Here is a 22,591-nt window from a genome sequence, read left to right as displayed (position 1 = left end):
CGGCGAATTTGATCGCTTGCAAGATGACCGAATGGAACGCATGAGCCTTGCTGAATGAACGAACGTGAGCCTTGCTTTTTCTTACGAAACTAACCTCTCCACCGTGACCTTAAATCTCCATTCCACATGATCATCATCATTCGCTGCAAGCGGGTACAAACGGGGCAACGATGTAATATTGCCACAAATCGAATCGCTTCTCACCTAATTTTTGCAACATGGATTCAAAACCAAGCGCCAAAGAAAGAAAAAGTTCCGCCCGACTGGCCGGCCGGCAAGGAGGGGTCAGCAGTCTAATGTGTCTAATTGCATATAATCGATGTTCGATGGCTTCTTTGGCGCTGGTCTTACCCCCATCATTATCCATCTCCCCTACTCGTCTGCTTCAAAGTCAGTGCCAGTATGCCACACCCAAAACCAATGGATGGGTGGGGGGAGCGTGGGGAATGTAATATTATCGCTAATGTTTGCGCCGCTCGTTTTTTTTTTTTGCTCTCTCCTTTCCATTCAATTTGGCCACCCCGAACGGAGGGGAGAGTAGAAGCGACTCGCCAAAACTCCGCCATCGCCGCCTCACACGGCCACCCTTGTTTGTTTCTCTGTTTTTGCATCTCTTTCGCCCCTTTCTATGCAGCACCCGGCTAGTGCTGTGCACGAAATGAAAACTGATTTTCTCCACTCGAAAAAGTTTTCCTCTGCGGCTGCGGCGTCGGCCCCGGAATAAAATTAAGCATAATGATCGGAAACGCTATTCACGCCTTCGTGAGGCGATCTCCGTACCCTGTCCTAACTCGCTTTTTCGGCTTGTTGCCTTTATGCCCGGGTTACACACACTGGGGTGTTGTGATGCTGATGGAGGACGTTGTTCTCGCCAGTAACACAAACTCTATTGCGCGCTGCTTACCCCCATAATGTGTGCCTCGAGTGGAGTGGAGTTGAAATGTCGAGATTTTCCAAATTTTACGCGGGGCGAGACGAAAGTGGTGGCGTTCCCTTTCTGCTCAGAAATGGTGGCTGGTTTAGATGGATTTGGAAATGAGTCAAAAATTGTAGATTGCACTTTCTAGCATTGTGCGACGCCACCGCCAAGGAAATCTTGACCGAATGGTCGATCGTTCAAGGAAGGTCACACACAGCGGCGCTGTTTGGAGTGATTAGTGGTTCGGTTGAAGTGGTGTTCTGTTTTTTTTTTTTTGTGAATTTAACAAGCTGGCAATGTTAGATCTTGTGCCCTGTTTGTTTTCTGGGTGGCGAGCATTTCATTATTTTCTTTGTTTAGTGACTTGGTTTTTTTTGGTGGATTTTACGTATGGGGCTGTAAGCGATTGCGTGATTATAATATAGAGATCTTATTATCGATAAAAGTTACTGATCAATGTCCATTGTAATAATGGATAAAGATGGCGAAAATCCGGAGTCGACTCCGGAATTTTAGGTCCGACTCCAGAAGGTAGGTTCGATCAACTTTTTCCGGAGCCGTCCGAAATTGCCCGGAAATCGTCCGTAAATATCCAGAGCCCTCTGGAGTCCTTGTCATCCGAAATCGGAGTAGTCCTGATTGGGAGTCCGAGTCATCCAGAGTCATAGTCCGAATCATCCAGAGTCAGAGTCCGAGTCATCCAGAGTCGCAGTCCGAGTCATCCGAAGTCGTCCGGAGTAGGCCGGTTTCCGGAGACTGTTCGTGCAAGGATGATGTCGCAAACTATTGCTACCGTCGCTAAGCGTAGATCTTAGTAGCAAAAACCAGGTTACTAAATGTACGCGAAAATCAAAAGACAAAGAAAAAACTAAATGAAATCCCGGCTCGACACTGGCCGACTTCGAGTGACAACGGTCTCGGGCGATTTCGTCTCCAGTTTGATTTTGATTCCAGTAGACTGTCGACAATTCTGACTCCAAACGATTCCGATTTCGGGTGGAGCCAGTGGTTCCAGTTTTACCGGAGTCGGACTAATAATAACTGGAATTGAGTCGTTGTGGCTGCCTTCCAGAGAGCTCATTACTAGTTCAAAAAGAATTTCTGACACTATCTTATTTTGTTATGACTGTTTTGCAGTGCCTTTTTGCATAGATTTTACAACTTCTTGGATTGAAAACAGTCAATAAATGTTTCCTTACTCTACGTAAGACATGGGCGCAGCAGAGCTACAGATCTTGTTAAAAACAAGTTTCTATCATGTTTGCAATGTCTCATGAAATGGGAGAGTCCGGCAAATGTATTTTCACAAAGCAATATTTCATCTACCGGACAAAGTACTACACTCCACCCGTAATTGCATAGAACCTTCCTTGACGTACGAAATGCATCGAATAAAGAATGTATTTTTACACGGGGAATATCCTGAAAAGTTGGACAAATTGCTCTCAATGTCCATGTAACACACACACCTCGCGCTACAAAGAGAAACAACGAGAAGAATTTGAAGGTTAGCAATGGCGTTATTACTTACTGGGAAACAGGACATGGTGGAGACAGACACGTCACGATGCATTTTCCTCAGTTCCATGGGGCTGTCCCATGAACGTTTTCCAAAGAAACGTCATACACAAATTGTTCTGCGGATTTGTTTCAACTTACTTTTTGCGTCTGTTGAACACCATAACAAACGAAAACGAAAATGGAAAACCCTCCTACAATGTAACAAAAAAAATGGATGCACATTCCCACAAGCACAAGCAGTATTACTGTGTTTGCCGCTATAGTTACGTTGCCGCCTTCAATCGCCGTAGCTCCTCGCGCGGTTGATTGTCATTGGGCTTTTACTTTTCAATGTCAGTGGAATATGAAAGAAGAATGAAACTACCAGCGAGCGGAGGAGAGCTTCATTGAATAAACATCACCCCTCTAAGTTTGTGCATCTCTTCGCTCCCTTCGCTTCAACCGGCGCATTATTAAACCGTGCCGCTTTGCGTTTACTTGCGCTTCTAATTGTTGGCTTGCGGTTGCGGTGCGCCCTCGTGAGAGATTTTAGAGACAGCGCGAGAAGAGCAAAGGAGTGTGCGCGCACACTGTGTAAGATTTCACTTTTTCCAGGCCTCTTTGTTTGTTTGTGCTGCCTCTGCTCCAAACCAACCAAACCATAATCACCGCCAACAAAACTACACTTTGTGCAATTGTTGTACGCACGAGAGAGTGTGCTCCGCGGAAAAAAGGAAAAAAAAACACTGTGCGGATTTCTATTGGTAATAAAATTATACATCACCACCACCACCACCACTGCTCTGTGCTGCGTGTGCACCCAGTTGCGGATATGCATTCATCTTTGCCCGTGATCGCGCGCGTATGCGCCATCGCCTTTTTGTCTGTGGGCGGGCGGCGGCGGCGGCGGCGCGTCTGGCTAATAAGCGCACTAGACGCCGGCGCCACCCCGAGGGGACATTAAACCTTCATTAAAATACTGCCTAAGTGATTAGAGAGTGAAGCGAGGAGAAAGAAGCAGTGCGCAACCATAACAACAACAACAACAACGTACAAAGAAGTCATTAAAATAACGCACTTTTCGGTGGTGGTGTATTATGGGCCGATGTTACGAATAAGTAGATGATTTTTATTTTTAATGCACATTTTAATGTTGCCCCTTTTCTTTTGTTGTACTTTGAGTGATGAGGATAAGCATGAGCATTGAAGGGAAAATCGTTTCTTTTTGCTATTGTTTTGTGGTCGTCCACAGCTTTTTGGTTTTGTTGTGACGATGGCAACGGATGCTATTTTGAGCCGAGTTTCCCAAAAATATGTTTTTGCACGTCATTGATGAAATGTCCTGCTGCTATCAGAGAGCGCAGAGGGTCCCACGCACGGACGCACGCACGCTTCCAACTAACTCCATTTGCGCTGTCAGCATCATTTTCCAAAGAATGCTGTGTCTATCGCCACGGTGACATCGGGCTTACGGCGTTCCAAAATTGGAAACCTCCCCTCACCATCTTCCTTGCACAAATTCATCTTTGTTTTGCAGGACGAGCAACATGATGGTGCTATGTCCCTAAGGAAAGATTTCATTGTCAGCCGGCGCGGTTGGACACACGGCTCTCGTCCCCGTGGAATATGGGCTAATTTTCGTTGGAATTATTTTCCACCAAGCTCAACACATCGCCGGCGCCCCAATCACAGCCAGCGACACCGAGCTTGTTTGGCATCGGTCCATCCATCGGTCCATTTGGCCCAGACCTTTCACTGTATCACCCCACCCCCAAGCAGGGCCTCACCATTCATGAATGAATAAAGCCGTGTATCGCTTGCGTGTGCAGGTGAAAGGATAGCCAAGTGGGCTGGTGGTGGGGCTGCTGTTTGCCGTGTTGCTTTTTATAGATCAATGTTTGAAGCTTTTCCTTCAAATCGGTCGCCCCTTCGTTCGTTCGTGGTGGTAGTAGGGAGCCCTAAGTCTGATCGAGCGAACGTTTCGTAGCTCACACTGACCTTATTTCGTAGAAGCTGGTGCAAGTGCAGTTGGTGGTTGGTATAGCAGTTTCCGTGGTGTAGTGGTTATCACATCCGCCTAACACGCGGAAGGCCGCCGGTTCGATCCCGGGCGGAAACATGCGAACGTTTTTTTTTTATCTGCTCACAACTATAAATAAATTTAACGTTTTCCGAGTATTTTTTTTGCTGGTCTCTTGAATTGTTGAGCCTTTGAACCTTATAAAAAATACATTTATTTTTATATGTATCAAATGAAGTATAAAAATACAGGAAATGGTTATTTTCTACAATCAAACATTTCTCTGAATATTATTTCAATCCCTCACAATATGTGGTCAGTGGTTGTTTGTTGCTTAGATACTGCGCACTACTGCGTACGACTCCACTAAGCACCAGCGATTATGCAAATTATCGCACAGTTTTTGCGTGGGACGTAACAGCAGCATCAGCAGCAGCAGGCGCAGAGGCAGGCCAAGACGCCCACCGAGAGAAATGCCAACGCCTTCGAGGTGTGCAACAAGTGTTGTGTATGTGCGTGGGCCTTTGACGGCGAGTTATCGAGTGTATTATCCTTCAACACACACTGCTGGCTCCGCATGTTGTTCATGACAACGAGAGAGGAGGAGCCTGTTTTTCCTTTTCGCCATTCCAAAACACTATTCCCAATAGACTCTCTGAGCTTAGTTGTTTAGGCTCGTGTGCGTTTTATACACTCTAACACTGTGTGTACTCCTTTGCAAAATGAAAAACCTTACATTTAATGAGAAAAATTGTCCATTAAAGCGTAGGAAATCAAGCTCGAAGGCACACTGCAGCCTAAATTGCTTCCACCACATCGCTGAAAGTGTTTAACTGGATTATCTAAACGCTTTGCACTCTTGTGTTGCATGCATTTGCTGCATGCTGACAGCATCCCGCACTTTGGCGCGCGTTTAGATTCCTCCAAATCGTTTCCCGCGTCTGCGTTCTTCTAGCAGCAGGCCCCGCTCCTCCTTGAGCAAGAATTGCTCGGCTGCTTGCCTTTCTGTGGCGGGACCACCACGCTTGGCTGAATTATTCACCTTTTGCCATATGCCTTCCATATCGACACACGTGATCCTTCTTGGTTGTGTGCTCTCCAGGGTTTTGCTGCTTTTACCCCACCTCAGTCGCATCCGGAGGTCGCGTCGAGCGCGAAAATTGATATTGAAGTAAATTGAATTAAACTTCATGCTCGTGCGCGCGCTCTCTCTGCATCCTTCTCTCTCTCTTTCTCGAACGCGCATAATTAAATGTTTCCTCTTTAAAGAAGCGAAATGGATGGAATTTTTGTGCTGGCGGCACAAGCTCCTCCTCCCTGCTGCAAATCTGTCTGCACTCCTTCTCCCGCGCCAGGTCCCGACATGAAGCGCATACTGCACCTCTCCGTGGGTTTTGGAATCAAGTGGTGCACCTCTTGTGTGCTCTGTGCATGTGCATTTTAGGCGCCCTTCGTCTAGGCCACGGGAGAGTGTCTGCGCTGAGAGACGAGGCGGGCATTCGCGTACAAGCTTTTCCCACACGGGGAGGTTGTTCTTTCTATATCGTCTGTTGAGTTTCAAAACGATTGGAACACTTTGAGCGAGTTCCTCTCTGCTGGTGTTGTTGGTGGTGGTGTGGAATTTGCAAAAACCAACATTTCCGGTACACTCTTCTTAAGATGGAATAGGTTAAATATGGGTTACGATGGTGGCAGTCCCAATTATTGCTTAATTTAAACGTTTTGATAGCGAGGTTCCGTATGCGAAAGTCTGGTGGAACTGTGTTGAAGTGTTCAGTATAGATTGAATGCTTGCAGAAACTGAATGATATTACTGACTGAATGTTGAATAAAAAAAACATCAAACATCATTTCTCTTTAATCCTACGATCAGTCATGCTTAATCACGTACATTAACTGATAGGCACATGATTACAATATTTTACAACCACGTCCAAGCTTTCGCCACGTGTGTCGTGTCCTCTGCAAGGTTAAAAAAGCAATCCAAAAATAAATTCCCTCCTGACGGCCATCTGGCAAACGACCCTCACAGAAGAAAAGCTGTAGGCGTTATTTGATCCTGGAACCTCAAAAATCTTGCCACGATACAGTCAACAGCGGCAGTCCTCTGCTGTCAATAGAGCCGCATGCATTTTTTTTCTTCTATCGATATTAATAATCGTATGAGAGCGTGGGCGATCGATCGAGGAGGGAGAAAAAACCACAAAATCTCACGTTTTGCGTGTGACTGCCTTTTTTTCCTCCGAATCGTGCGGAGGAGGGCGCTAATGAGACATTAAGGGATCATCGGTGTGGGTCGATCCCCGACCCATGGCAGCTTCAATCAAGAGAGCAAGGGTTTGTGTTTATGGGAACATGTGCAGTGTGTGTGTGTGTGACCTAGTCCGATGGTGGAGCAAGTGTGGTGTGTTGGTTTCCCTATGACGCCCACACAGCACGTGGTTTGGGGGCACTCTTTTGAGGTTGCATTTTTTTTGTGTCGTAGCATTTCTGGTAAGCAACCGGAGACGATGGGTCCGTCACCCCTTAAATGGTGTGAATTTGTAACATAAACCCAGTTCCACCCAGTTGGGCGTTCGCTGCGGGAGGTTTTTTGGCTGCAATAAGGTGTTTTTGAGGAAAAAAAAGTTGATGATAAAAGGTAAACGTGATAAACCACCTACGAATTTTGGAGATTTAAACTAAAGTTAAACTAACTCGCCATTCGTCCAATGTAACATTCCTTTTTTTTGCTCCTCTCGTCATTGCTCAACAGGGTCGCCACACAAAGACTGGACAACTCGCTGCCATTAAGGTGATGGACGTCACCGAGGAGGAGGAGGAGGAAATCAAACTGGAGATCAACGTATTAAAGAAATATTCCAACCATCGCAACATTGCCACGTACTATGGTGCATTTATCAAAAAGACGCCCGCCGGCAAGGACGACCAGCTCTGGCTGGTGATGGAGTACTGCGGGGCCGGTTCCGTCACCGATCTGGTCAAATCGACCAAGGGCCAGAGCCTGAAGGAGGAGTGGATCGCGTACATCTGTCGCGAGATTCTGCGCGGTCTGAGCTACCTGCACACGAACAAGGTGATACACCGCGACATCAAGGGCCAGAACGTGCTGCTGACCGACAATGCCGAGGTGAAGCTGGTCGATTTCGGTGTCTCGGCCCAGCTGGACAAAACCATCGGCCGGCGGAACACCTTCATCGGTAGGTGGCGTGGAGATGTGGCGATGAGAAGGGTGTGTGAGACTGGAAATAACTATTTCTTATCTTTTGCGCTTTCCATCACGCAGGTACACCCTACTGGATGGCACCGGAAGTCATAGCTTGTGATGAAAACCGGGACGCGACGTACGACAACCGGTCCGACCTCTGGTCACTAGGTATTACCGCGCTCGAGATGGCAGAGTCGCAGCCACCGCTGTGCGATCTCCATCCGATGCGTGCGCTCTTCTTAATCCCGCGCAATCCGCCACCGCGCATGAAGTCGAAGAAATGGTCGAAGAAGTTCCACAGCTTCATCGATACGGTGCTGGGTAAGTGGGCCGAGCAGAGGATGTCCTGCGAATTGCAGCTAATCGTGCGTTCTTGTTGATACATTTGCAGTGAAAGACTACCACCAACGGCCTTACACGGAGCAGTTACTGAAGCATCCCTTCATCAAAGAGCAACCAACAGAAAGACAAGTTAGAATACAGCTTAAAGATCATATCGATAGGTATGAAAGACGCACACCATCATGTTTCTGAAGCTCTATTTAACAACGCTTTCTTTTTCTTTCATTTTTTAGGTGTAAGAAGCGTAAGCAGGAGAAGGAACGCGACGACTATCGTTACTCCGGATCAGAAAACGACGACGACGACGGCCAAACTGCTGGCGAGCCGTCGTCCATCATACAGGCGCCGGGCAACGATACGCTGCGGCGTACGTTCCACCAGATACAGGAGGGCCGAATGCAGAACGCCGAACAACAGCAGCCACCGAATCGCAATCAGAAACCGCAACCTGTAAGAGAAGACCGGCCCTTCATCGTGGGTTTTAATGCACTCGTGTCTGATCGTACAATGTTTTCTCCCTTTTTTTTTGGTGTCATGCTGCTGCAGCGTGACGAGCGAAGTAAACCGCAGCCGGTGGAGGAACCGGGCCCACCGTCGAGACCGCAGCTGCCGCAGCGACTCATAGTGGTGCCGGACCCGCCGGCCAACAGCAACGCCAACCGACCGCTGCCACCGACACCGCGCAGTGGCAGCGGCTCGTCCTCCCAGCCGCAACAGCCATCGTCACAGACGCCGCAGCAGCCGGCGCGCAATCAGCAAAACTTCTTCAAACCAGTGGTAAGTAGCGGACGCGCGACCCCCCTCTACACTGTGCAAGCGAAAGGCTGACTCATATGGACAGATGAGCGTGGACATCGGACAGATATCGTGTGCCTGGGGGTGGACCCACAGCAATACGATCGTACTACTGAACAAAACGAAAAACGGAACTTTGACGGAACAGATTACTGTCGGACGCTTAGGGCACCGTTGACCAACTTCTCCACACTGTTACAATGTTCTCTCCTATGTATGTTAGCTTCTTATCTGTGTGTAGCGTCACGTTTAGTCGTTTGTTGCTTTCCTGTTTATCGTTTCGCTGCTCAAAACGCAGTCTTTAAATGTTTAGCAAATTCTAGCGTTTATGTTAAACGGTAACCACCATCGTTGCCGTTGTTATGATTTAGCTTCATGTGATATTCCTGTTGTTGTTGTTTGTTTCCAAAGACCTAGTTCGCTGCACACAAAATGGCACAGAATCTTTGTACATATACAACCACGATTTGCATAAAACACCAATCAATCAAAATTTTATGTTTGTTTATGTCTACGTTTATTCATTTCCTTTCGATTGTTTTGCAAATAATGTGGCGTATTCAGCACAGTACGCCCTTCACACGCTGGATGTAAAATTGATCTTCCCACACAAAACTGCACTGTTAATATTGCACTGCAATTAGTACACACTCTCTCACAAAACCCATTTGTAACACTGTGGACACTTTAACTACGAAACACAATTTCCTCCCAGGGAGAACGAAACCAAGCAAACCACTCTGTGTATGATTTTTTCAGTCTGCACACGTGTTTTTTATGTTATGCTACATGTCACTAAACTCTATTTATTTGTTTTCTCAACACACGTACACCACCGATGTACACACACACACACACACCTGCAACCATACAATACCACACAAAACGCAACCGATCGGAATCCGATTCTCGCCCCGGCGGGCTGTACTGTACATACGATTGATTTGAAATGACGATGATCGTACACACCACCCTCATCGCCTTTTCTACCATTCCTGTGCTATTGTTGCTGTTGTATGCTGCTACGTTCTCGTTGTTGTTGGCGGCATGATCCGTTTGTACCGTTTTGCTGCGCTGACCGGTGGTGTGCGGGTGCGAACCCTTCCTCTATGGTGTATTTTGGCTCTGTTCTTTCCCTTACCGGACCGCGCCTACTACTACTGCGTCCCGCACCACTACTACAGCTGCCACCGAGACGACCTGAGGTAAGCTATGGCCATTTTTCGCTTTTACTCTCTATCTCCCTATTGTCGCATAAAGCTTCTATCCTTTCCTTTTTGCACTGTTGTTATTGTCCTGTTTAGTGTTTACCTTAAGAAAGCTCCTCTTTCCGGGCCTTGTGAACGCTTTTATTACGCCTAAGTCCCTGTTCTTCTGGCTTGTTCTGTAAGGCCAGTCTTTCTATGTTTTCTATGTTTGTGCTAGTCTCGCTTTGTGTTGCGTGTTACTTAACTTGATGTACGGACTTTATTGATTTACGTAAAATCGGACGCACGACATCTTCACTAAAACAAGCAAGTGGAAAATATACGACTTTCATAGACAATTGTTGTTCAAAATCTAAAAAATGTACGATCAGTGCATTGAACCACTAAACGCTTTCACGACACAAAAACACATTGAATTACGTTCAAGATCCATCCCGTTTCTATCAAAACTGAACAACAGTAACACATATTTATGCAATTATATCCTTACGCATGCAAACTGACTTGCTTATGAGCAAACGACTATCAAGCACGAGATAAGACGAGATGAAAAGAATCACTTTGAGCAAAATGAACGATGCATCTTCGACAGAAGATAATCCGCTAACAATGGCATTGTCTATTAACTATACTTTCTAATAATTTACCTAATCCTTCCTCGGTTTTAAAACGCTTTTTTGTTCCAATTTTAACACAACCAAGCGAGAGTTAACCTATGTTATGTGTGTGATGTTTTAATCATAAGCGTGTAAACATTAAACACTCGTTCGACGGATCAGCATGCATTGCATCTGCTGCTTTCGATAACGACTCATGATTGCAACTGTAATGCAATCGCTGCTATGCCTAAACATGAATTAACAAGCTGTTTTAACAATATTAAACCATTTTTTTGATTGTGATTGAAGTTTGATCTGTCAATCTTTAGTTTTTGAATGCTTGCAATTCTATGTTGCTCCTCTATCATTTATACCGATTTTCGGTGCTTCCTGTTTTTTGGCTGACCACTGATGTGCTTTAACGAAATTGGTATCGAGTGAATCACATGCTCGATTAAACATCTAATTAAAATTTGTTAATCACACCAAAAAGCATCGCAAGCACCACTTCCACATGCAATCAATATTAATCGGTGATTTTTCTCTACACCCTTTTTTTTGTTTCATTTTTCTTCCCCAACTCCCTTACCCTTATGTATCCCTGTTGTTTGACCCGTTTTGCGTGTCATTTGTTGAACGCAACGTGGCACGGATTCAAAAAATTGTTCTCAATGGTTCTTGATTCTTGAATTTCTCTTACTCGTACGTCGTCCTGTTTGGCACTCTTTTGGCAATAATAATTATGACAATGACAAAAAAACACTACAATTCTTATCACTGTACAATGTTTCATCCTTTGGTGCGACGAATTCACATCCCACTTCCCGCAATCCCTTTTGGCACTTTGTAATCCCTAAAAAAAACCCACTCACACACACACCTGTGGTTGTGACTCCCACTCGGGCTCAAATGGGCTCAAACGGGGGGTTCCCAACAACCTCGAACCTCCTCGAACCACAAACCGCAAACCCCAAACATCCCCAAACATTTCCTTACGGCCTGGCTAACCCCGGCACATGCCCCAACGAAAAAAAAAAAAGGAACTGGACATGTTGGCCGCACAACTAAACGAACTGGGCGTCTCCTCCCCCCCGCAGCAGTCGCAGCAAGCGCAGCCGGAGGCACCGCCGCGGAACAATCGGCCCCAGCCCGGACCGCCCGTGCCCGGATCGCAACAGCAGCAACAGCAGGTCAGTGCAGGTGGGGTTGGTGCCAGCGGCGTCGGCAAGGCGCCCGCCATCGCACCGAACGGCAACAATAACAGCAGCAATGGGGCCGGCGGCGGCAGTGGCGGCGGCGTTGGTGGCAACATCAATAACAATAACCATCATCCGCAACCGATCAATCCGCTCGATCCGATCGAAAGCTCCGACTCGGACTCGGAACCGGAGGAACCGAACGGCCGAACACGAAACGACGGCACGCTTCTGGCCAGCGATCCACCGATGCCACTGTAAGTATGCGCTGTCTGACGCTGGCGTGTGTTGTGTGTGAGTGATTTTTCGCGGAGCGAAGCTTCGGTTGCTTTGCGCGAGCGTGCGCGCGCGTGTGTATGTTTGGAGGGAAGGCGAAAATCAAAAGGAAATTCTATATACGTTTTATTTCAAAACATGCGCTTATGCTATGGGGTTTATGCCATTGCACTACACTACTTCCTGTTCACTACAACTTTTTTTATTTATTATCTTTTTGATTTAACAATAATTGTTCGTTGATCATTGACATTTCTACACTCAACTTGTACGTTATATTGTATTGTAATAGCATATTGGGTCATATTTGCCTTAAAGGTTATCTTTTGCACCGATCTAATTATGATTTATTCTCCTTTTTATATCTATTAATGGATTAATTTTTACTTCATGATTGATTAAAATCTTTTTATTTTAATTTTCGGCTTCAAAAATACTTTTCTTCGCTACAAATGAGCCATACGCACCGGCAAATCTTACAAAAACAGCTTAACTTACCGTTCGATTGGAAGTGTGCAGTGCAATGATGTGATCACCACAGCATTGCAGAGAGCATTCAGGCTTAATTTCTCATCAGGCAGTTAATGTAAACAAAAACCAAAACACATTACGACCATCGCTCATCACTAACCATATATCATTGTTATGTCTATCTTTCACCCTACTCTACTCGCTCCCTTTACTTTTCATATTTGAATCTGTTTTTTACTTTTTACCTATTTCTACAATTTCTTATAACCTTTGTTTCCTGTTTGAATTGATCGCGATTAATTGTTTGTCGTAAATTTGTTATTTGCTTCACTATTACTTAAACTCACCCTCATGTTATTATCATCTTTTCATCTCATCTCGTTTCATTATTTCTGCCATCTTTTTTGCGTTTCCATTTCCCTTTCTTTCGTTTTTTCTTCTTTCCTTGGTTTTGTTTTTCGCCTCTCTGTCCTTCCCCGTTTTTCTTCCGTTTTTTTTTTTTGTTTTCCCTCGTTTGGTTTGGATTTCCGTTATGTTCAGTCCCGAATTTTCCTATAGGACGGGTGGCTTGGGAGTGCTCGCCGAATCCGACCAGAACAATCAGTCGTCGTCGAGTACGACGGCGGGCGGCGGCGGCGGCGGTGCCAGCGGAGCCAGTGTCCTGTCGCCACCGGGCGGCGGCGGCGGCGGCGGTGGTGGACCCCCGAACCGACCACTACCACCAACGCCGGACGACGATGACGCGCAGGGCGACGGGACACTCATCAAGCGGGTAAGTGGCCAAAACATTGTACATCTTTTCACCCATTAGCCATTTGTTTTTTTTTTTTTACTCATTTACGATTTTGTCTTATTTACTTCTGTTCTTTACCTTTCTCCTCTACATATCTGCGTTGTGTTTTAGTATTATTTTTATACATTCTCGTGTAAAGTTGTTTCGGTTTGTCTTCTTGCACTTTCTTCATCTCTATTACCATCACCATCGGGAGTGTGCTAGCTTTTGTTTTGCAGCTCTCAATCGGACTCGTATATTGTTTCTTTTTTTATCAATAACTATGTGTGACTTTGATATTCTACGATCCGTTTGATTAGTTTTTGTTTATTTGTTTTATCGAACTCTGAATTGTCTTATCCTTGTGTGTATTCTATGTTTTACACGAAAGAAGATGTACACAATTTATCTTTTGTTTACAGCTTTTAATAGCTTTTGTTTTGGCTTGCGTTTTTGTTGCCGCCTTTTTTTTTTTTAAATGGTTAACAATTCGGTGAAGTTGTGTTCTTTACCAATATCAATGTTTTCTTCTTTTTCTTTTAATTCTAAAATGTCCTCAATTGCTGCCGTATAGCGTTCATATATCTGTTCGTACTGCCTTGTTAATTTTCTCAATTACATCCACACACTTACAGCATCAGTATTTCTGTCTTTATATCGTCACTTGTTTATTTGTTGAGTTCCATTGCGACGATATGTTTATTGAAAGCGAACATCATTGTTAAAAAATGTTAATTGTTAATACATTTATTCAGAAACTCTCACACACACTGTAGTTAAGTATCTGTCTTATGATACGTTCCATTCTCTTTCTCTTTTTTCTCTTTCTACCTGTCGATACCACCAACCGCGCGCGCGCGCGTTAATGTGTGGTTAGATTTTGAATCTAAAGTGGAAAAATTTCGAACTGCAAACCGTGAACTGTTTAGTAAATTGAACTTCTTTTCTATCATTTCACCTTTTGAAGGAGCAAGTTTTATCGCATATTTATACGGCTGACTGTTTTTTTTTTTACGCACCCCATTTAGTTGTGTTTTGGTTTTGGTTACCTTTCTGCTAAGTTTCTGTATGATATTTAGGGGTATTTTGGTGCGTTCGTTTTTCACAACTGTGTTATCATATTTTCCTATTTACCTTGTTCTATTTCCGTTCTGCTAGCGCACAGGTAGAAAGTGTTATTTTGGTCCTCTTCTTTTTGGCTTATGGTTTGGTTTAGGCTGTGCATCCCCCTCCCTACACAAATCCTTTTGATTTGTATGTTGTATCCTCTGTATAAAGTTTACTCTTCCCCATAAACATACAAACACTACAAACTGCATTATATATACCTACAAACAGTACGTTTAAACGTTGGCTAAGAGCATCCTTAATGTTTAATTTTAGTCCTCTGTTTTTACCAATGTTAGTGTTTTTGGGTTGGTTATGGTTAAAATTGAGCAAATATCGAAATCGTTTATATGTTCAAACCCAATCCGATGAAGCAACAATTCGTTCATATGACTATATTTGTTTTTGTTATTGTTGTTTCATTTCTATTGCATCACTCCTCGCTCTTTCCTTTCTTACAATTTATCGCAAAACATAAATCAATCGATTGGAGTATTGTAATGCACCACAGAAAGCCAATTGGTTGACACTGCAAAGCTGAAGCTCTAAAACAAGAATAAACTGTCCCCGCGCGTAGACTAGGAGTCGATTCGAAGTGGATTGGAACGTCTTGTGTTGCAACCTCTCAATCAGCAGTCGCTCAATTACATTTGCCGCTTTTACTGACACCTTTTATTCGGATTCTTCAAACAAAATTTACATGGTAAAACTGTTCCATTGGCGCGCTATTCCGCTTTTCTTACAAACAACAGACACTTACAACGAAGAGCATCTGCGCAATCTCATCCGCTTTTCTTCAACACACACGACACACGAGGGAGGTGGTAGTGTCACAGTTTTTACGGAACAAATTGTGCCACTCAATGTGTGTTTAATGCTTGCGTTGTGGCTGCTGCTGCTGCTGCTAATATGCAAATTTGTGTCTCCTTTGTGTGTATTTTGTTGCTCTCTTATCGTATTAAGTGTCCTCGCGTCCTTCCCGCAAAACAACAGTGGTGCGATACAAATGGTGTAGTGGTTTGTACACAGTTCCGATTTGTTTTTGATAGTAGTTCGATTCGTTATTGCACTTGATTTTTTTGAATTGCTCGCGCTGTGTTCGTCATCGTTGTTACTGCTTGTTTATAGTGTTATTTAGTGTTACTGGTTCCTGGACAGCAGCCTTATCGCGGGGGCTCATGATGCATCCGTTCGACGGTACTGTGAGATTCATAAGTGTTACACATTCGCCCTCCTGTTCACTGTAGAGTTTTAGGTAGCTTGTGATCTACATACATTCGCGTTTTTATTTGGATTATTTCTTTCGACCTATCACGTAAAATAGAAAAATAAAATTAAAACACACACACACAAATCACTGTAGAAATTGCGGATGTACAATGATCGACAAGGGAAAGGTACAACCTCAAACCTGATCTCCCCTCATTGCTCATGTTCTCGTGGTACGTAGCATTGACTAACTAGACACGCCGCAACACACAGGCACTGTTGCATTCGTTTAGCTACTGAATGTTTTGTTTGGTCGACGGTAATATAGCATTTACATAGATCTCCATCTGTTCATCTGTTATTGATATATTTATACGTATTATACGCATATTGTTCGTTCCCCCTCCATTTCACTCTCACCCTGTCGTCTTACCTTCTTCCCGTTGGTGGTGTATCCCGTCTCATGATGCTTCCATCTCTCTTGCATCACATTCTCCGCCGACATTCACTCAACGTTTCATAACACACTTTGTACAATACAGCACAAGTAATGTGTTGTTAATGCTGTGATTGGTCTGTATTGCATATTCCATTTTCATGAAAATCATTCCACCCTCTCCTCCAATAATAATAATAATAATAATAATAATAGCGACTTCTCGACTTGGCAATGCCTTTTCCGTCCTCGATTTGTCGCTATTTTAGACTGTGTGTGTAGGATTAAAAATTAAATTTGATCGGTTGCTTTGTAAAGAAAAATTAAACCTCAAAATCATAAATTTCTGCATACCAAAAAAAAAAGCCCAAAAAAAAAACTCCAACACCCCTTTCATACAAAATTATCGTATAGAACTTCGACAATAAATCAACCCCGTCCCTCGGAACGACCACCACCTCGTCGTCCGCGTCGACCGGCTCGACCACCCACTCCGAGAGCGACGAAGCCGTCCTGCTGCGCGATTGGGACTTCGAGCGGTTCTTCCCGTCGAACGAGCGCCCGAAAGCGGCCCAGCGCCACTCGATGTCCGACAAGACGTCCTCCTCCTCCTCCAACTCGCCGGCCGACTCGAACGGCCGGCTCCGTCCGCCGAACGCGATCGACAATAAAACGCGCAAGGAGCTGGCCAACTCGACCGCCTCCTGTGGGATGAAAAAGCCCTACCCGCACCATGGCATGAACCTGGCGTACGCAGAGAAGCGCAAGGTCGAGGAGATGAACAACAAGATCCGGCTGGAGGAGCAGGTGAAGCACGAAATATTCACCCGCCAGCGGTTGCAGTTCGATAAGGCGTCGTCACCTTCGAGAGGCCCGGGAGGGCAACAGTCTCAACAGCAGCAGCAGCAGAATGCCCACAAACGCCAAGAATCGGACTCGCGGCTGCCGCTCAACTTTGCCCGTGCCTTCCGGCGCGAAAATTCAGACTTTTTCCCACTGTCCAAGCGCCACTCGGCCATACTGGGCGAAGCGACCGCCGACGCGAAATCAATGGCCTCGGGTGGCGGTGGTGGTCAGGGTTTGCAACAGCAGCAGCAGCAGCGCTCCAGTGCGATCTTTTCACGCAGCAGCCGCAACAAGTTTGAGCCCATCTTGACCAACTTCTCGCTGAACAATCCGTCCGGAAGCGATGACGAGCGGCGGTCGTCCTCCTCATCGCGACAGACTCCACCACGCCACGGTCAGCAGGACGGCGGTGGGGGTGCAAGAGGAACAGGTGTAGGAGGAGGAGCAGGAGGAGGAGGTGCTGGCACACCAAAGGAAGGTGGGAACGGAGGGCGACAGCCGAGTCCACTGGCAAGCGCGCAGGTGACACCGCGCAACATGGACTTCTTGCGTCCGCGGCGCGAAAAAACTGAATCCGTCATCTTCGTACGTAACTCGCCCAACCGGCCGCAGCAATCGCTGCTGTTTGATGGTCAACAGGTAAAAGCACACGTACACACTCACACACCCACACACACACTCACAAACACATGCTCACTATCGCGCGTTAGGCCACGGACACCTCTATCCTGGCACACATGTCCTTAGAAGGTTTAGTGACAGATTCGCCAGGAACGGAAGAGTTTGAATTTTTCTCTTTTTGCTATTTTTTGGGCATTGTTAAACATGTTGCTCAAATTATATGTTGTTTGGATATTGAAATATATTCAATTCTTAAAAAATTATCTAATCTGGAAATTACACCTGTTTTGGCGATCTAAAACGAGTGCTGTGTCGGGAAGATCTCTAAGGTAGAAGCGTTTATTTGGCTCAATTGAAGTATAAATGCCTGGAAGTTTAAAGAAGCACGATCAATGTTAATAATCATTTGCAACTATCACATTAACGATGTAACAAGAATTGTATAAATATCATTTGCATGGAAAACGATCGAAGTCATTAAAGTATTGTTTTATGCGAGGAAATAGTTTCTATATCTCTGCCAACAATGGTCTATTTTTCCTAATTTGTTCTAAGATCATGCTACCATGATGATCTGATACTTGGGCTCGCTTTGGGCTACCTCTAGCTCCCCTTCCAGTTCCACATAATACTTCCGCTACTCCGATAAAGGACATGTGTAAAGGATTTAGTGTACGTGCGCCTTATCGAACCGTTAAAAAAGAAGAAGAAGCAAATTGGATCGAACTCTCCTTCCTTTCATCATCACCAGTACCTTCTCCCTGACTCCAACACCCACCCGTCCCCAATGTCCGTCCATATGCAAGAGCGCGCGTATTAGTCCCTTTTAGCTGCCAGACTCGTTTGTTTTGTTTTTCGTCTTCCATCCCATATTGCGCTCTTCTTAATCTATTCCTCCTCCCTGCCCCGCGTTCAATGTGTACTTACTAGCTGCTAGTAACACGCGTGCGTGTATGTGTCTAACACCCATCCCAAGAAGTACCAGTCTGCGCCACACAGACTGTCATCATCGTGCTCCCATCATTGGTGAATAATACTTCGTCTACCATCATTCAGGACTGTTCTGCATGAATATTAATCGCAAATACACAAATAAACGAAGGCAAAAATAACAAAGAGAGAAGATGTTTGTTAGGCTCACATATACAAGCTTAGGATTTAATATTGTTTAAATATTGCTCTTAGTCATTATTACAGAATGATAGGAGGTTTTTTTTCTAGTTAATTTGTATCTTTTATTCACTATATTCGACAAGCAACTACAGACAGTATTCTAAAATGTGGATTTTACAGGTAAATTTCGAATGTTTTACAACTGATAAATTCATTCTTGCATTATGACATTGAAAGTGATCATAATTGAAACAGAAACTGCCCACAAACGTATAGCAAATATCAGGAGTTTATTTTAGTTTATTTAGTATTTAGTTTAATTTTGCAATAGAAAAAAAAATAATCAGAAAATTGGAAGTTTTCTTTTCAGACATATTAGTAAAACCCAAAAAAAAAAAAATAGGACGGAAAGTGTATGGTTGAGAAACGTGATTTGTGTAAATTATTATGTTAAATACTAAGCAAAATTGTAAATAATTGCATGCCACCTGTCATACGGAATGTGTGTATGTGTATATGTATATATGTGTAATGTTATTAGACTCATATCTGTTGTTGTAATTATGTTATGTGTGTATGTGTGTCTGTGTGTTTGTGTCAAAATGCTACAATTGTATTGTGTATGTTATGTATGTTCGAACACTAACCCACCTGTGATGCAGTAGTACTAACCAAATAATAATAAAACATCGACGTATAGTATTTGGACTCCCGTCAGCTAATGAGTTCAGCCGAGAAGCGCCCAACTCGTTCTTGGGTTGTTCTTTTTCCCAGAATTAGTATTGGTCCGTTAGCGTCCTTTCTGAGAGCAACAATGTTTCGCGTGTCGTCGTTTCGAGCAGGATAATTAGTGTCAAACTTCCTCCACCATTTGTATTGCGGTCGTGTTTAGCTCTCCGTGTTTTTCCTCCCCCCTCATTTGTTGCTAATTTTATTTTAACAAGGATGAATACTTTTTTCCTGTCTGTCGAACGATTTCTGATTTTTTTCAGACAATCTTTCCAATATCGTCCAATACCATCCTCCCGGGTACCACGTGTTTTGCGTGACATGCTCACCTAACTATGTTAGGCCTCCGGCTGCCTAAAGGGGGAGAGGGGGGGGGGGCTGTGTTTTCTTGCTGCAAAATCCATTTCTTATTAACAGTGGTCCGCAGTGTTACAGTTCGATACAATAGGAAGATACACTTTTTCCGACAGGAAAATACACAATTAACTGGCTAACGCTTTTCTGTGCAACCAATTGCGTTTTGTGGCACTCTGGAAAATCTTCACAACTCATCTCACCCAAAATGTTTACGCGTTCACTTACTCTTTTAATTTCCATCCATCTCATTCTTATGCTGCTTTCGTTTGCGCCATGTTTTCTTCCTCTTCCGTTGTTACTCAGTGTGATACACACACACACACACTCAAACACGCTTCTACTACCACCCAAAACTTTACCGCTTTTAACCTATAACACACAATAATGCAACATTAACCCTGTGTTTCTAAACCATCTCGAACTTTAATAAATCCCTTTTACAAAGTTTCGTTCCATATTTCCGTTTTTCGTTTTGTTTCAGTACGATCTGATTACATATTGTTACTTGCATTCAACAATTTGTTTCGTTCATCTCTGTTTTTTCTATCACAATGTTTCTGTACCGCCGCGGAGTGTCTTACCGTGTGCAATATTTAAAAAAAAAACGCTACTGCTACCATTGATCACTAATGAGTTTTTTCTTCTCTTCCCTTTTCCTGTGGATCAAAAAAAAAAAATCAAAACCCTTCCTCGCACGCATATCGATCAAATCACTTAAAAATGCCACCACCCGATAACCGTACCCTTGGACGCAGAAGAATCGCTCGGGTGAGAATAGTAGCCTCGGTACGCCCGGTCAGCGAACGAGCAGCGTCCTGCCGGATCTACTTAGTCAAGCTTCACCGGCGACGCCTCCAAGACATGACAAGTCCGCCAGCGAAGAGGTAAGTGTCACTGGGGGAGGTGGTGTACGCGTGTGTACGTACGATGGTTGAACGCTTGAACTTCACAGACCGCTTTCCCTTCCCCTACAACATATCCCCTACTATCTATGCTGGCGCATACACACACGAGTTTGATCCTCGCAGCATTGCTCTGCATCACATTCCTTGCTTTCGATGGGTGTACCCACAGCGCTTTCCATAACGAAATATCCTTCACGCTTCAATGCCTCATCCTTCGCTCCCTCTGCCCTTTACTATGCTTAGTTACCTTCGAATCCGTCCATTTACTCTGGCACTGGTTTAGGGGAAGTGTGTTCCCGTTGAATAATCCACAACGAAAGCCAAATTCATCTTCTTTACTGCAATTCTGCTCCCATTGCACACTTCTTCTCACAATCTTATCGAATATTTTGCTTCGCGGTTGTTGGTGGTATCTGGGTCGCGCTTTTGTTATTGTGTGGCTGATCTGAAGCGATTTTGCTCGCGTTATAGAAGGGTTTAAATGTATAAAAAATCTTCCTCTCTTTCATAAAATTGTAATTAAAAAATAAAATATAATGTAGTAAGTATCATTCAAATGTTCCAATTGGAAAAGAAACGGCAACTAAAATATGCCAAAACTTTCATACTTTTATGTTTTCATGTAACGTTTTTTTGTTAGTTCTTTGTGTTTATTTCACCCATCAGTATGTTATCCCTTTTAAGTTTTCACACTAATTTTACGTGCTTTATTTTCTATATCTTCGTATGTGTGTTTTATAAATTTTGGTGATGGTCTTATTTTGAACATTTCAATACATTTACCATTTCTATCTTTTTGTTCTATCCTGCTTCACTTTATTAGTTCCTTCTGTTTCATCTACCTTCTGTTTTGCTTTCACTTGCTTTCTCATCGCCTTTTTAATATGTTTCCTCTAATTTTAATTAAACATTTTACTAATTATGTTTTCTTTTACTTTTATTTTACAACTACTGCTACTCACAACTACCACTCCCAATCGCGTATTGTTTGTGTAAACGTTACAATTGCAATGCTTTAAAATGCAAATAAAATTAAACAAATACAACAACAACAAAACATCTATTTAACCCCCTCGTAACGCGTAACGTATTAATGTAATTGCAATATATCGTACCTTTAAACTCGACAATAACGGTACGAAACCCGGCTGCGTCCCAAACCAGTATCGGGCCGCTGTTAACGCCTCCGTTCAGTCCAACCTCGTCCCTGGTAGCATGCAACCCAAACCCTTCCTTCCAGCTCCAAACAGTACCAATAGCGCAACCAACACCACCACCAACAACAACCTAAGCGCTGCTGGCCCTGCTACTACTACTCCCGGCAGTCGGGGGAACGCTTCGCCCCACTCGACCGTGTCGAACTCGTCGTCCTCCCGCAACAACAGTCCCAACCATTCGATTAACACTAGACTCCTAAGCAGTAGTAGTAATAGTAGTAGTAGCGCGGTCGTCGTTAATCATAAACTGCTCAATAACAATCATTTACTACCTCCTCCCTACCATCAACAATACCACCAACAATCGCCCCACCATCATCAAATGCAACATCATCTGCCAATGGGGACGATGCCGGTGCATCTGCTTCCCGGTGCGAATGGGAACGCGAACCACCAACAACAATCGTCCGGTGCTGCACAACAACCATCGCCACAACAACCACAACAACCGCTTCCGGTGTCGCCATTCTCGCTCGCGCTACAACAGAAGCAGCGCAGCTTCCTCACGTTCGGCTTTGGCGCACAGTCCGGTGGATCGGCCGCATCACGGCGCGAGAGTCACGTGAACGTGAACGTGACGCCGACGTCGCACGATGCAACGAGTGATACGCCCGAAATACGGAAGTACAAGAAGCGTTTCAACTCCGAGATACTGTGCGCGGCCCTGTGGGGTGTCAATTTGCTGATCGGCACGGAGAACGGGCTGATGTTGCTCGATCGCTCCGGCCAGGGCAAGGTAAGCAAA

At 44.5% G+C, this 22,591-nt stretch overlaps 1 protein-coding gene across 21 annotated transcripts in view; it reads left to right on the top strand.

The window, feature by feature from the left end:
- The window catches only part of LOC120898355 (serine/threonine-protein kinase mig-15), a 52,854-nt gene that overhangs the window by 25,492 nt on the left and 4,771 nt on the right, over nucleotides 1-22,591 (top strand). For 6 of the 21 annotated variants that reach the window (XM_040304094.1, XM_040304093.1, XM_040304089.1 and 3 more), the window contains exons 4-15: nucleotides 7,195-7,639; nucleotides 7,726-7,968; nucleotides 8,039-8,150; nucleotides 8,223-8,439; nucleotides 8,536-8,766; nucleotides 9,969-9,989; nucleotides 11,632-12,044; nucleotides 13,075-13,306; nucleotides 14,184-14,234; nucleotides 16,473-17,543; nucleotides 20,480-20,608; nucleotides 21,794-22,582. In XM_040304094.1, coding sequence (XP_040160028.1) covers nucleotides 7,195-7,639; nucleotides 7,726-7,968; nucleotides 8,039-8,150; nucleotides 8,223-8,439; nucleotides 8,536-8,766; nucleotides 9,969-9,989; nucleotides 11,632-12,044; nucleotides 13,075-13,306; nucleotides 14,184-14,234; nucleotides 16,473-17,543; nucleotides 20,480-20,608; nucleotides 21,794-22,582 — 3,954 coding nt within the window. The remainder of the gene's footprint in view (nucleotides 1-7,194; nucleotides 7,640-7,725; nucleotides 7,969-8,038; nucleotides 8,151-8,222; nucleotides 8,440-8,535; nucleotides 8,767-9,968; nucleotides 9,990-11,631; nucleotides 12,045-13,074; nucleotides 13,307-14,183; nucleotides 14,235-16,472; nucleotides 17,544-20,479; nucleotides 20,609-21,793; nucleotides 22,583-22,591) is intronic. The other 15 variants (XM_040304100.1, XM_040304099.1, XM_040304096.1 and 12 more) reach the window with 15 other exon arrangements.

Source organism: Anopheles arabiensis, chromosome 2 (assembly GCF_016920715.1).
Source record: "Anopheles arabiensis isolate DONGOLA chromosome 2, AaraD3, whole genome shotgun sequence".
NCBI lineage: Eukaryota > Metazoa > Arthropoda > Insecta > Diptera > Culicidae > Anopheles > Anopheles arabiensis.
The sequence above is the reverse complement of the archived record's forward strand: the minus strand, read 5'-3'. Positions and strand labels throughout refer to the sequence as shown.